Source organism: Panicum virgatum, chromosome 8K (assembly GCF_016808335.1).
Source record: "Panicum virgatum strain AP13 chromosome 8K, P.virgatum_v5, whole genome shotgun sequence".
Taxonomy (NCBI): domain Eukaryota; kingdom Viridiplantae; phylum Streptophyta; class Magnoliopsida; order Poales; family Poaceae; genus Panicum; species Panicum virgatum.
Window position 1 is genome coordinate 42,482,331 of NC_053143.1, and position 14,615 is coordinate 42,496,945.

General features: G+C 46.0%; 1 protein-coding gene across 16 annotated transcripts; it reads right to left on the bottom strand.

Moving 5' to 3' along the window:
* Window positions 1-751: 751 nt before the first annotated feature.
* LOC120644748 (3-oxoacyl-[acyl-carrier-protein] synthase, mitochondrial-like) lies at window positions 752-11,642 on the bottom strand. Of its 16 annotated transcripts, XR_005663936.1 has the most exons (12): window positions 9,762-9,962; window positions 9,489-9,557; window positions 9,273-9,358; window positions 8,532-8,635; window positions 8,101-8,154; window positions 7,921-8,009; window positions 7,448-7,501; window positions 2,068-2,128; window positions 1,913-1,985; window positions 1,578-1,681; window positions 1,374-1,504; window positions 752-1,068 (listed from the first exon to the last, which is right to left on the bottom strand). XR_005663936.1 is itself a non-coding variant. In XM_039921445.1 (8 exons), the coding sequence occupies exons 3-8, from the start codon at window positions 3,080-3,082 to the stop codon at window positions 1,024-1,026; spliced, it is 576 nt and encodes a 191-aa protein (XP_039777379.1). In that variant the 5' UTR covers window positions 3,083-3,115; window positions 3,498-3,573; window positions 3,641-3,708; the 3' UTR covers window positions 752-1,023. The 16 variants fall into 16 exon arrangements, 4 of the variants coding, with proteins under 4 accessions (XP_039777379.1, XP_039777381.1, XP_039777377.1 ...); XR_005663937.1 differs by lacking the exon at window positions 8,532-8,635 and having other exon boundaries at window positions 1,578-1,662; window positions 9,762-10,028; XR_005663935.1 differs by lacking the exon at window positions 8,532-8,635 and having other exon boundaries at window positions 9,762-10,028.
* Between the last annotated feature and the right edge of the window lie 2,973 nt (window positions 11,643-14,615).

A 14,615-nucleotide genomic window follows, 5' to 3' on the forward strand; every position in this document is an offset into this window, starting at 1 on the left:
TGTCGCAAACCACATAGAAATATCCAATCAAAAACATAGGTATAGATATATGTTAATACGGTTAAATTTCAAGATAAAGACTTTCTTTGTGGACCTATAAACATATAAGTCTAATATATGAATAAAGTTGACAAGATGTTATTTACATGTTCAGGACTTGATAATCTTGATAATTACTAAGGAGTATGATGGAAGTATGTCTCTGTGATTGTATTTAATTAGATAGATATTTATTAGAATTCAGCTCACGTTTTAATTACTTGAACTATAAGTTTTGTTTCTAATTAAAACTATGTTGACACAATTGAAATCGTTGTTTACTTAGGTTTAGAGAAAGGCAATTGTTCACATGCGTATAATATAGAATATTTTTATTTGCTTTTAATTTTGTCGATAAGCAAAACTCACATTAGTAGATGAACGGACATACCAGCCAGAAACAAAAAAAAAATCCAGAGCTAAAAAGGACACAAATAGAATTTCCAAATACATGCACACACAGGCGCTTCGAGCCTTCATTGCTCTCGCGAAGAGCCGCAGAGGCATATGAGCCCACCTCAGTGGCCCATTATCCCCCACTAGTAAGTTGGTCTGTGCTAACGCTACAGGTAAAAAAAAACAAACTTATTTAAGTGCAGTATCACATAATTCTACTCAGAAAGAATGCATACAGGGTTGTAATAAGATGAGGAGCCCGAGCAAATAGATGTAATTGGGATATGTTGATAAATAAACTGGAACTAACATCACATGAATGGAAGAAATATGCAGAAACAAAAAAAAAATAACAATGTAATGGTCACATGTACAGATTAGGAAAATTTCATAGGCATGGACAGCTGAAAAAAACATCACTGCCATGTATACATGAACAGATTATAGGCATGGACATATACTCAGATTAGCACAAGACATCATAGGAGGGGGTGGGGGGAGGTTTGCATAAGAACAAGCAGCAGGGGAATCCGAACCAGCAGCACGCTAAGAACCCAGGAACCGATGGATCTGCAACCTTGCACAAAATCAAGATGGGATTTTGGATCTGTATGTTAGACAAATGGCCTTAACCTGCAAATCAAATAAAACATAACCGATAAGTTAATGTTGGGTATACTAATAAGAAAAGGAGCTACATATCAATCACAAAAACAGTGGGCAAAAAGCAAATATGTAGGTGACCAAGTCTGCATAGGCTATTTATGAGACATGTTTATTTCTGAACATAAAAGTGGATTCTCTATGGCTTCCTACAATCCTCACACTTAACAGTTGCTCCTGATTACGTTACTAAAGCATTCAAGCCATTTTCCAGTCACCAAAGTATACAAACTACTATTTTCAAAGACAAATAAAACAAAGCACCAAGAACATACTTGCCTAGAAAATCCACCTATAGACAAAGCATCGATAGTGGACTCTGTTCCACCAGCCACCATCACATCGGCATCTCCAAATAGAATCATCCGTGTAGCATCACAAATAGCTTGAGCAGCGGTCGCACAAGCTGTCACAGCAGCATGGTTTAGACACTAAGTTAGAAGCATAACTATTCCTATTAACATTCATTTGATAATAACCATAGCTATGCCTAATGGTAACAAGGAAGTTTATCTGGAAACCATATCTCATGCTGACGTGGCCTGATGCCATGTTGATCAAAATCTGTGGTATGAAGTATGGGCTGAGGCGACCCAAACGCTTTAATGAAAAGAAAACACAAATTTCACATTTTATATTGCAAAGGAATGTGTGTCATTGCAAGTCAAACAAAGCATGGCAACAAGATAAAATGTATATGTATGGGATTGCATCTGTCTCATTATATGAAATCAAATTACCATAGTCACTACAATGAATAGCTACTTAAAATAAAATTTGCAACCAGAAAAGATAAATGCAGGAGTAAGGATACAGATATTTTCAATGTCATTTGTGATGCATCTAAAATGTTTGAGATGCTTCCAATCCCTCCACCAATAGACTCCCTGATACAGCTCCAATCAGATCCCAGCATCTCATAAATACATATATAAAAGAAAAATGTGTTTCCACAAAAGAAAAGGATACCGTTTTTTCTTTCTTCTCATCTTCTGAAGGCAACCAATTTGCATCTTCAAAGCCTCATCAGCTGCACAGAGAGCATAGGATATAAATCCTGATATAGATTTATCCTGGCAACAAGAACGTTCAATCAATGATTCAGAACACGAAAATGAAAGTTTGACCAGACAAGCATTTAGTATGAGTATTACATACTTATTGTCAAAAATAATGTAGATCTGATTGGATTAGAGAGAAACCACAACATAACACAGGAAACATACACATCTTTCTTACTTATACCTACTTCTCAAAGCTTGCGCATATCTAACTGAAGGGAGGTGCAACACACGCTAATTTTGTAAGAACTGCATACTTGACGAAGGTAACAAGTCCATAGGAAGACTATTATAGTACGACATGATGTAACTGTCACATTTCTCTTATAAAAACTAGTAAAGTGCCCGTGCTAACGCCGCGGAAAAATTTCAGACATACACTAAACAATACATGATTCATAATTCAAATTGAAAAATATTTAATTCACACAAAAGATAAAGTTATTTTGTTGATCACACAACCACATATATAGAGTAAAATCACAACTTTATGGGATCATACATTGAATTTTGATGGATCATCTTAAGAAATGCTAGACAAAGACCATAAACCATCTAAGAACGACAGGCTCAAGGCTGTCGTTTCCCCTAATTTTTGCAAACTAATCGGAGCTTGAAATTGGCATTAGGAGTTCAGGACAGGATAGGCTAATATGCAATCCCATATCTTGTTCTCTCTCCCCACTCTCTCTCTCTGCCACCTAATCAAAAATCTTATGTGGACTTGCAGAGTTTTCTTGATGCTTTTAGAAACTAATGAATGAAACCCAATGAAAGCAACCTACAAAATTTACTCCCATTTTCAGCTTCTGCCTTTCTCCCTCCACTTCGGCAAACTGCATGCTGAGTTCTAAGTACCTCCTACCCTGCATTTCCTTTAGCTCACTTTCTACTGCTACCTGCTTTCTTTTCAACTTAATCATGCCACTTCATCATTGTGCTGCTTTAAGAATGACCTAAGAAGAAAAATGAAGAAATTTAATTGACTTGATTTACTAAAACCTACATTTATTGTATTTGCTGAAAACTGCAGTCTGAATCTGCTGGATGTGGTTGTTTCACTGTTTTAACAGGTGAAATTGGTAGCTGCTTGCCGTCCCAGCTTCTATTCTGTTAATTTGGTGGGACTAACTTATTTTACACTTCCCATAAGAGCACAGCTGAAACCTATACTCTAAAAATGCTAAAAGCTGTGGACCATAATTCATCAGTTAATTGATACAGATGTCTAAAATTATTTCGTGTTCGTGTATAGAGATGCATCATATCAATAAAAGCCACATAATGCTAAGAACTATGTGTAAATGAAGGAACTCAGAATGGCGAGAAGCATGTTACCAACGGGTCAAATCAGCTTGTTTCCAGTGATCCAATAACAACATGACTTCATTCTTTGCCTCCAAAATTTTACACACTATTGATAGGAGTTAGTTTGATGTCAATCCTCGGAAATAAATGAATCTGATTTGTCTGATTCGCACCTGTAGCTCTCCCTGAGAATGCGAACACAACAATTGCAGCAGCTTTTACTTTAATAGCAGAAACAACCTAAGAAAAGTAAACAATGGTTGATCAGTAATATTCTGGATTAGAAAACCTCTATTGTACCCAATGATAGTATTTACCGCTGCTTGTCACACCCGATTTTAAGGACAAAACCGAATGCATAACTATATGTATGACAGGATCAAGTTTCATACATATAGAGACATCATAAGTGTATAATTAGTAACAGTATCACGTAAAAGAGAATTACAACAAATAAAAGACTATCAGAGTTATACAGCTTATCCTGGAAACAAAGACTCCAAACTTCACATGCAATCAACTGGGGGTTGCGTACGCCTAGAACTCATCAACATCTTCAAAAGACTTCACAGCAACTTTTTCTTCTGAGCAGCAGTAAGCAAGGGTGAGTACACTTATGGTTGGTACTCAGCAAGGTCACAAGAAATAACCAGAATGTGATTTATATCCATCTTTAAGTTTATTAATCATGTGAGGGTCCAAGCCGCTCTTGACCGTGAGCACGGCTAACCGGTTAGTTTTAACTCTGCAGAGGTTGTACACTTTTACCACAATTCGCGTAAAAGTTCCGAAGAACTTTGAACCCAACCACGCATATGTGTTGATCAGGCACAATACCACACTTCCGAGGTGTGATTGCATAGGGACGCTACGAGACCTTTACAAAGATTCCCTAACCCGTGACAATCCGCTAAGGTTTCAAGCCAAAGCGATCATAACACTGTCCTAATGAGGCGGTACCTTGCCAAAGGACCATTAAACAATACCAATTGTCCCAAGAGGACCGAGCTATATCCCGTCGATGCATCCCCTCTTGCCCTTTCGGTAAGACTGTCACAAGCTAGAGTCTCTAATTAATCAGCCAAGACCAGAGCCATATAGTATTGCGGTTGTACTGTTTTCTTGGGTGGTTCTCCATGTTCCAATTAAATCATCATACTCTTGTAAATAAGCATAGATAGAAAGATGGTTAGGGTCACTTGCCTTTCTCCAACGAAAAGCTACTCTTACTGCTCTTCAGCTTTTGCTCACTTGGAATTCTTAATCTTCAATCTTCAAACAGCGATCCTTCTACTCGGAGCAATCAACGAGCAACCATACAAAGCAAACAAGAAGATACATCTTAAGAACAATACACCAAAACAAAAGAAAGACTTTAAAAGAGCGTACTAAAGGATAGGGCTCGCTTCTACGGTTATGACAGCGTAAGAAACATGGAAAACGAAACTAAAACGATGATTCTATGGGATAAACGGTGCTTTAGGGATCTAGTCGCGATTAACTAAAAGGTTAAGGACTAACGGAAAAGATTTGTAAGACACAGCAAAGTGTGCTCACAGAGGATAAAAAGGTTATAAAGCTATCGCACACGTTGCAAGGATCCCGTGAGCGCGAGAATCGATGAAAACGGAGTTAAAACGAAGAAGTTATGGCTAAACACAGGGTTCTAGGGGCTTATTTGCGAAGAAATAGAGCTTCCAGGGGCCAGATTTGAAGAAACCAGGGATCTAAACATAATTATACCTAATCTTCAGGGGTCAGAATGCAAAACTAGGGGTCTCGGACTGCGGGTTCAATTTGAGGAAAAGGCAGGGGCTAAATTAGGAAATAAAGGGCTACCTTGTAAATACTTTTGAATATGTGTGGATCGCGGGTTGATTTTAGCAAAACAGAAGGGCTCTTTTGCAAAATGGATAAGGGTTGATTGGTATGGGTCTGGTTTGACCTGGGCTTGGTTCGGATCTGGATCGTCGGATTCGGATCCGACGGCTCTGAGCGGATCGGGCGGTGCGGCGGCGGCGCACGGCGGTGAGCGGCGGCGGGGTCGCCGGCGTCAGCCGAAAACGGCCTCCAGGGCACGGATTCGAGCGCGGGTTGGCCTGGGAGCACGCGGCGGTGACGGCGAACGCGGTGGCGAGCTCTGGACGACGACTCGGAGACCGCAACAGGGCCTGCGACAGTGCATGGCGGAGCAAGAGCTCCGGCGAGTGATTCTGCGAGAAGGAGAGCGAGGGGGAAAGGGGAAAAGGGGTTGCGGCGATCCTTACTTCTGCGCGAAACTGCGGCGGTGGTCAAGCTCGTCAGGAAAGCGGCAAACGGCGGCGCGATGCGAAGCTCCAGAGCTCGGCAATGGCGACTCTCGAGCTAGGGTTTGGGTATCACGGCACGCCGGCTGCTGCGGATGAGGCGGGTCAAGGGCGTAGGGGTGGAACTTATATAGGGGGTCTGGGATCCTTGGCTTGCGAGCCAAGGCGGCGGGGCGACGCGCGTATGCCGGCCGGACTCAACGGAGTCCCGCTCGGCCACGGGAGGAGGACGACCCCGACAGGCGGGGCCCGCCTGTCGATGGCTGCGGGAGGAGAAGGCCGGGACGGGCTGGGCCGGAGGAAAAGAAAAGGTAACGGGCGGGCGATGGGATTTTGGGCCGCGGGAAGGAAAAAGGAAAAGGAGGGAGAGGGAGATGGGTTGGGCCAACTGGGCTGAAAAGGTGAAGAGGGTAAAGGAAAGGCATTTCCATTTTTGAAAGGATTCAAACACATTCAATTCAAATTCGAATTCAAGAATTCAAATTCAAATTGAACAACAAACAATAAAACTATGCAAGGACAGCATGAATGCATAACCAACAAACAACCTCATTTAATTTAAAAGGCAAATGATTATTTTCTTTATACTAAATTCCCTATAACGAAAATAAATGTTGACAAAATTTTTAAAATTATGAGAAAATTGTTGTTTTATTTTTAATTTTAATCACATCCTGAAATTTAAAAATTTCAGGGTGTGACACTGCTGAAGACACAGATTCCTCATGGGGCATCATCGGGTGACCAACGCGCCACATTACTTTCTTGAATTTAAGTGGCTGGTTATACAGTCTAGCCTAGAAGATTTAGAACTGATTAGTCAAATAATTTGGATGGTTTACGCAGGGGTGCTTGCGTTCATCGATAGACTTTCCTACGAGACTAAAGTTTATTCTTATAAATAGGTAGAGACATACTTCTGCACATATTCTGCCCACAGTACTCACTGCATCAACAGGATAGAGCCCTCGACGGGTTTCATGCAGCCATCACAATGGAAAAGGTCAAGCAGAACATTAGGAAACTGTGCAGTAAGAAACAGTACTTCACTGCAGGCTGTAGGAAATTAAGCCAACGTGAAAGCATGTAGAGCTATATCATAACATGTTCATTGATTGCAGAAAGAACAAGATATAGATATTCATCGTTTGTCATAACATGTAAATTAAGCCAACCCTAGATAAAGTTTGTCATCATGGATGAATATCAAAAGACACAATATCAGTACATCGCTTCATTTTTTTTCCTGGTCTACTCTTTTGACTAACAGTGCAGTTCCTACATTTTGCAAATATTATTTTATTTCTGTTATGTGACAACTACTGGAATCCAAGGGTTCTATTCATCGCAGAAAAGAAAAATGATGGATCCTTGCATTGAAGTTAATATAAGGTAACCGATGGACGTTCATGGATGGAGATGGCCATCCCTGCTTCTGTAGTCTTGAGTTGGGTGACGGTGGATGGGGTGACCGATGGAATGTACCCTCTAGGTGCTGGATCGAATGAATCAGGTTTCCATAGATACCATTGTGTGAATTTCGAAAATGATTGCGCACACTCGATTTTCCTAGAACTGGGAAAATACTCACTACCCAACTTTTGAAGGCTGTAACAGACAAAAGAAGAGTGCTTGTTGCTACTTTGTTCTAGTCATCCATGTAAAAGCAATTACTTTGCCATCCTCAGTGCCTCTGCTTTCCTCATGATTTTCAGAAGCATCATTCAACTGGAAAGGAAGGTAAAATGGGTTAAAGAATCACTTATTAGTAACAAAAGTCCCCTATCATATGTGAGCAAATTCCTACACAGCAAAGCTATCCATTCTTCAAGTAAAACTATGGAGACCTCTACTTGACCTGCGGGGGGTAAGACCGCCCACACGGCATTGTTTGAGAGGTAGAATGACCTTCTCACAGCAGGCCAAGAAAACCCCCGAACTCCTGCCCCACCCGTACACGGAGACCCGTCGCCTTGTGAGTTAGGCCGGGCTCCACAGTGCTTTGGACATGAGGCAGGCGAGGGGGGTTTTTTAACCGGAGGCGGAAATTCGCCCCTTCCGGGGATCGAACCCACGACCTCCGGAGTGCCGCCGGACTGCCGGAACCAATTGGCCCGGCATCCTTTGGCATGGAGACCTCTACTTACTTTCAAGCTCCCTAAGTTAGCTGACAAATCTACATTTTTATTCTCTTATCCACTTCCTTCTTAAAGGTTGTCCTCAGCTCTTGGAAATCCTGGAAAAGAACATGAGAGGATATATTTTCAAAAAGAACTAAATCCAGAGATGAAAAGCAGAAAATCTTGGAATGCAAGCGAGATCCTTACTGAATGAAGCTGTTCTATTTCATTATTGAGTGAACTTTTGATATCACAGAGTTCCTACAAGACAGATAAAATGATAAATGATGTGCTAATATATAAACCAGCAGGTCAAGGAACAAATTTAGTTGCAGGCCAATACATTTACATCTACTATATAGTTTGTGACTTTAATCCTTGAAAATTGATAGTTCACATGTTCTAATTTACCATTGGGATCTCCAATAGCAATATTGACAAGTACAACAAGTTGCTGGTAAACATAGATGTTTTTTTAGAATTCCAGGGATTAATCCTGTATCCGAATGCATTCACAAGTACAACAAGTTAGCCTTAAAAAAAACAAGTACAACAAGTTCAATGCTGTTTTACAGAAAACCAGACCAAACAGCAACCCAACTCCTTATTTAGCTAAAGTTATTGCAACTGACTCATACCATAGTAATCTAATTTGAAATTGGCATATGCCATCTCAAGTTCTTGAAATAACGTCGAGGACGGAGAGGAGCCTGGGATAGGATGCGTTGTATATATTGGCTTGCTGAAATAAAAGGTGCCATCAGACTATCAGACTCCCATAAGAGAATGCACCTGCCCTACCTTGCCAAACATTATTGTGATATTTTTCGAGAGAGAAAATATTTTCACTAATATATTATCCAAAGCCTTCCAATTTGTCCATTCAGTCCAGCTGATTCAAGAACAAGAACATAGAAGGAAAAATCTCTATAGTGATACTAACAAGTTTTGCAAGCAAACTCTTTTATTCAATGCCCAAGTTCTTTGTATTGTAGTTATTGCCAGCCTTGACAACGAATGAAAAATTGCCATATGAGATTTCAAGTGCATATCAGTAAAAATGTAAATTCAAACTGTGGTTAGAAAAAGAAAACTAAATTAGCCCGCGCTAACGCTACGGTGAAATCTTAGACGTGCAAAAGAAGAATTTACACATAGAAGAGCTAAATCCCAATTTCAGCAATCACTTAAAGACATCCATTCCAAAATTGGAACACAAGCTACCACAGAAGCTTGACTGTTGCAACACATTTTTTTCCCAAAATTGGAACACAAGCTACCATTGAAGCTTGACTGTTGCAAACACAAGAGAATATCATATGCAAATTACACAGATCGAAAAGCATCAAGCACGCAATCAAAAGGCTGGGAGCCAGTACCATTATTATGCACAGCTTGTTGAACACATCATGAAGAATCTTGTAGTTCTGGATCATGTCATATTCGGTCTTTGCATCAAAGTTAGCTGCAAACATGCACAAAATATAGTGGTTACAATCAACTGAACAACCAAACACCACGAGTGCGGACCCAAATACAGATCAATCAAGTCAGAAGCTGGTACGAAAAGGAAGGAAGCAGCATCGGTATCAAACCTTATGCATCCGCACCACTCCGGGATGAACCATATCCATCAGCTGGCACTGCACCGCCCCCGACGCAGCCTGCGGCAAAGGGATAACAAACAACCAATCGGCACAAAATTCTGCACCGCACCACACATCAAACAATTCCCAGACCACACAATCCTCTTGCGCGTGAACAAGAGATCGCGATACTCTCGGACAGATCAAACCCTAATCCTTAACCTGGCAAATCGAACCAAGCAAGCGTGGCCCAATAAATTGGGGATGAGAAAGGGGCCTGACCTCCTCGACCTTGGCGAGGGAGAGCTGGAGGGTGGCATTGATCCAGTGCAGGATCTCGCCCCTCCCCATGAAGTAGGCGCCGTCCATGACCCCGATGCTCGAGTGCTCGACAACACCGCCATCGCCTCCTTCCCCCTTAGTCGTGAGCTTCAAAACAAACTTTTCGTTGAAATCGAACAACTCCACGAAGTCGTACGGGACGCCGTCGGCGGGTAGTGATCGAAGTCGGGGGCGGACTATAGTGGCCGCGCACGCCGGCCACGGAACCCCTTACCTGAACCCTAACGGCGGGGAGGCCGCGGGTCAGCACGCAAAGGGCGCGACGCACGGTGGACGCCAGTCCCGGACTCCCGCTCCGCAGTGCGCCTGCCCGTGGAGGCCCTGGAGCAGCCCCAGGCGGCGGCGGAGGCCCCTTATCTCGCCCATGCCGGCGGCGAGACCGGCCGGCGGATCCGCACCTGCCGGAGGCCGCAGCCCGACGCGTGTCCCGGCGGCAGCGCCCGAGCCCTACGTCGGCGCGCGCGATGGCGGCGGCGGCCGAGCCCGCAACCCCCTGGCGCGCGTGATGGCGGCGGAGGCTGAGCCCACAGCCCCCTATGCGCGTCCCGACGGCTGCGGCCGGAGCCCGCAGCCCCCTGCGCGAGCGTCCCGGCGGCGGCCGGAGCCCGCAGGAGACCGCTGGGAGATTTGGAAGCGGGGTGGGATTCGATCCCTGGCCGTGGGGGGCGCTATGCGGGGCGCTGAGGGAGCGGAGGCTGCAAACGCCTACAGAGGCTTCAACGCGTTGAAGCCTGGACATTCTAGCAGTTGGATTGAGTTGAGGACTGATGAGAGCCGTTGATTTTGATGAAGTAGCATTTCTGGGTACAATTTTTAGTGGGTACAATTTTTAGTGTGCACTATGGTCTGGCTTCTGGGGGGGCGTTTTGCTAGGTGGCCCTAGCATAATTTAATTTCCTTTGTAGGATGGATATACCAGGCATACAATTCATCAACGCCTACATGTCCTTACCTTGTAAATGGCTGTAAAATGGTGTTAAGTTGTATGTGATTTAGAATTGGAGCCAAAATCTGCACTCTTAAATCCTAAATTCCTAATCTTTCAATACTGAACCCTGGTCGCGCTCGCGGTCAGGGAGATGGGCCACGTCAGCTCCGAAAATATCGGCCGTCGGATCGCAGGAATGGATAGGGAAGTAAATTTTGCAAAAAAAAACCCCGAGCTTTGTTAAAATGAACACGGAGTCCATCAATTTAATAGAAAACCTCTCGGACTTTGTGGAGCCTTACTTTAAAAAAAAACTCTGAACTTTTAGTAATCGTGCCGTACTCCGTGAATTTTGTAAAAAAAACCCTGGACTTTGTTAAAATGATTTTGAAGTCCATCAATTTTATGAAAAACCCCTTGAACTTTTCAGTAATCGACCGATACTCCGTCGACGCCAAATTTACCAAATAACCCCCGCAGTCTACCAATTTTACGAAAATCCCCCCGGACATTTTGCAGTCCAATTTTTTAAAATAAACCTAAACTGGAGGACATATTTCTGCGCGGCAATGCCGCGCAATGTTCTAGTGCCAAAAACTGGAGGCACAATCTGCAATCTTAAATCCTAATGCCAAAACAAAGTATATTGCCTAAGCATGCCCCGCACAGGGACCAATTCAGCTTTCATTGGCCCACACGCAATGCTCCACTGCTCGAGAAGCTCGCACATGGTCACAACTCACAACGAGAAACGATATGAGTAAGCATCAGACCTTGGTCCACGCCTCCTCGCCGAACTCGTCCTCGCCCTTCCCGCGCGGCACGGCGGCGACGACCCTGGACGGGAGCTGCTCGAGCGTCCCCCCTGCCGTCTCCATCGGGAGGTGGAGGCCCTCCGCGGCGAGCGCGCGCACCGCCCCGAGACGAGGCCCTCCGAGCACGCTGGACGCCCAGGCCGCAAGCCGCACGGCGCCCGCCCAGGCCGGCCGCGGAGGGCGCACACCTGAGGCCGCGCGGCACGCCCGCCCACGCCTACCGCGGAGGGTGCGCGGCACGCCGCGGAGAGCGCCCGGCACACGGCGCACGTCGGAGGGCAAGCGGCACGCCGGCCGCCAACGCCTGCCGCGGAGGTCGCACGGCGCACGGGGCACGCCGGAGGGCAAGCGCAAGGCGGCCGTCCACGGATGCCGGGGAGGGCGCGCGGCGGGGCGGCCGCCCACGCCTGCCGCGGAGGGCGATTGTACGCCGGCTCACCGCACGGCCACACCTCAAGCCGTACCCCCTAATCCACGGTGTCCGCGGAGCGCGCGCCGCACGGCGAACGCCGGAGGCGCCTTACGGCGGGAGGTCAGGCCGGCCGCGCAGGGCGAGCCGCACGGCTCCCGCCCAGGCCGGAGGGCCACGGCGGCGGCGCAGGGCACCGCACGCGCGGCTCGGTGCACGGCTCCCGTCCAGGCCGTGCGCCCACGGCGGCGGAGCCGGGCACCGCACGCAGGGCGAGGCGCACGGCTCCCGCCCACGGCGGAGGCTCACGGCGGCCCTGGACGCGGGCCCGCTTGGCCCACCCCAGACCGCCTAGGCCGGCCGCGGCGCGCGGCAGGCCGGGCGCCCTGGACGCCGGCCGTGTATGGCGCGCGGCACGCCGGCCCGCCCTGGACGCCGGCCGCGGAGGAGCTGAGGCGCGGCGGGGGCGTGGCCGGGGCGCGGCGGACGGCGCCGTTGCCAGGGCGTGGCCGGACGCGGAGGACGGCGGCATGGTCGGGGCGAGGCGGAGCTGACTGCAGCGGGCGGCGCTCCGAAATTTTGGAGACGAAGGGCGCCAATCCAACCTGGGCGGGTGGGGGCTTGGGGGCTGGGGGCAGCGCGCGTGCGTTGAACCCTGGGTTGGATCTGGATCGTTTGATTTGTCAGCATGTAATCTGAGCCGTTGTTTTCGGGGAGGAGGGATTTCACTGGGTACAAAGTGTTGGTGTACTTTGCTTTCGCATCTCAGTGGGGGCATTAAGCGGTGTAGACGAAGCATAATTCGCACTCATCCCTTAGAGCAACTCCAACAGATTGATCTTCCCCTTTCTCCTTTCCACTTTTTCTCAATATAGGGGATTGATGTTGAAAAAATCTACTCCAGCAAATTGATTTTCCATCTCCCTTTCCCCTTTATTTTTTCTCAATCCCAATAATTTTTCTCCAATCCCCAATAGAAAGGGGAGACATCACATCTCTCTTTCCATATAGAAAGGGGAAAAATCAATCTGCTAAAGCACTTCTTCCATATATATTGAAATTGAGAAAGGAGATTTCCCTATATAGTAAGAAAAAGAAAAGAGAAAGATTAATCTGTTGGAGTTGCTCTTAGTGGATGGATACTTCCCAGTATCCCCCATCCACCTCCACGATTCCCAGAGCTACGCCCGACGGCAGCGGCGGCGGCGGCGGTGCGGCGCGAGTGTAGAGCAGGCCCCGGCGGCGGCAGCGGCGGCGGCGGCGGCGGCGGCGGCTCGGAGTATGGAGAAGGCTGCGGCGGCGGGGGTACACTCGAATGCGAGCAGGTCACGGCAGCGGCGGCGCGGCCCCGAGAGCGAGCAAGGCGCGGGCGAGCGATGGGCAGTGGGGGCATGACTGCCCGCGCGAGCACGGAGCTAGGGTGGTTTCCATCGTGTAGCTGCTCCTCTTTAGAGATGTGTCTCATCTCTCCTATTTTTTCCTGATTTTCTTCACACGTGGGCTTGCTATGCGGTGCTTCGTGCCTCCATTGACATGTTAAGCTGCTATGATTTATAAGGATGGTGATTGTTAGGCTGTGTTTGGTTCGTGAAGGCTTCTCAGAAGCTCTTCTCCATAAGTCCCTTCATAAGCCTCTCTTGTGAGAAGATTATAAAGGTGTTTGGTTCAAAGGCTTATAAGTAATTAATACTCCCTCCTTCCCCGTTTATAAGGCATGGTGGAACATGACACGGTCTTCTAAACAACACTTTGACCATTTATTTATCATATATTATATCACTTTTGATTATAAACTTATAATCATTGTAAAATATATTTGATTATGAATCCAATCATATGAAATTTGCATTATAAAAATAAAAATTTAATAGTCAAATTATTGGTCAAAGATGACAAGGTTTGAATCTTGATATACGTGTATGCCTTATAAACAGGGAAGGAGGGAGTAGTACTTGTCCCCTACTTCCTTCCCCTCCTCCTCACTCATGCATGTCACATTGAATGACGCGCTAGTAGGCTTTTTTGTGGGGCCTACGCCAATAAACCCCAAGAAGCACCCTTGCCAGAGACTTATGGGCTTCTAGAGAACTTTTAAGAAGCTTTAAAGAAGTCTTGGGATGTTTGGTTACCTAAGGACTTATTGAGGTGGAACTTCTAAGACTTATGAGAAGACGTAAGGAACCAAATTCCCCCTTAGTTCTCGATTTCTATTTGTACTATTTCTATTTGGATTCGATTCGATTCGAAGTCTTGAATTACTGATTTGGAGCCATGTGGATTTCTAATTTCCTTCCCAAGATTTTTGTTCCGGTGAACGTGGGACTTCTAGAGCCAGTGCCCGAGACGGATTCCGTGATTAGGGGGGCGGACAGAAAAAGAGGGGCGGACAGAAATCAGTTGGACAGGCAGAAATTTTGACGCTGATTTGGAGCCGTGTGGATTTCTAATTTCCTTCCCAAGATTTTTGTTCCGGTGAACGTGGGACTTCTAGAGTCAGTGCCCGAGACGGATTCCGTGATTAGGGGGGCGGACAGAAATCAGGTGGATAGGTAGAAATTTTGACGTTTTATTTTTAGGTATAGATATGGATATAGATATATAGGTCTAGATTTGCACGTATAACACACCATATGTATGGTTTT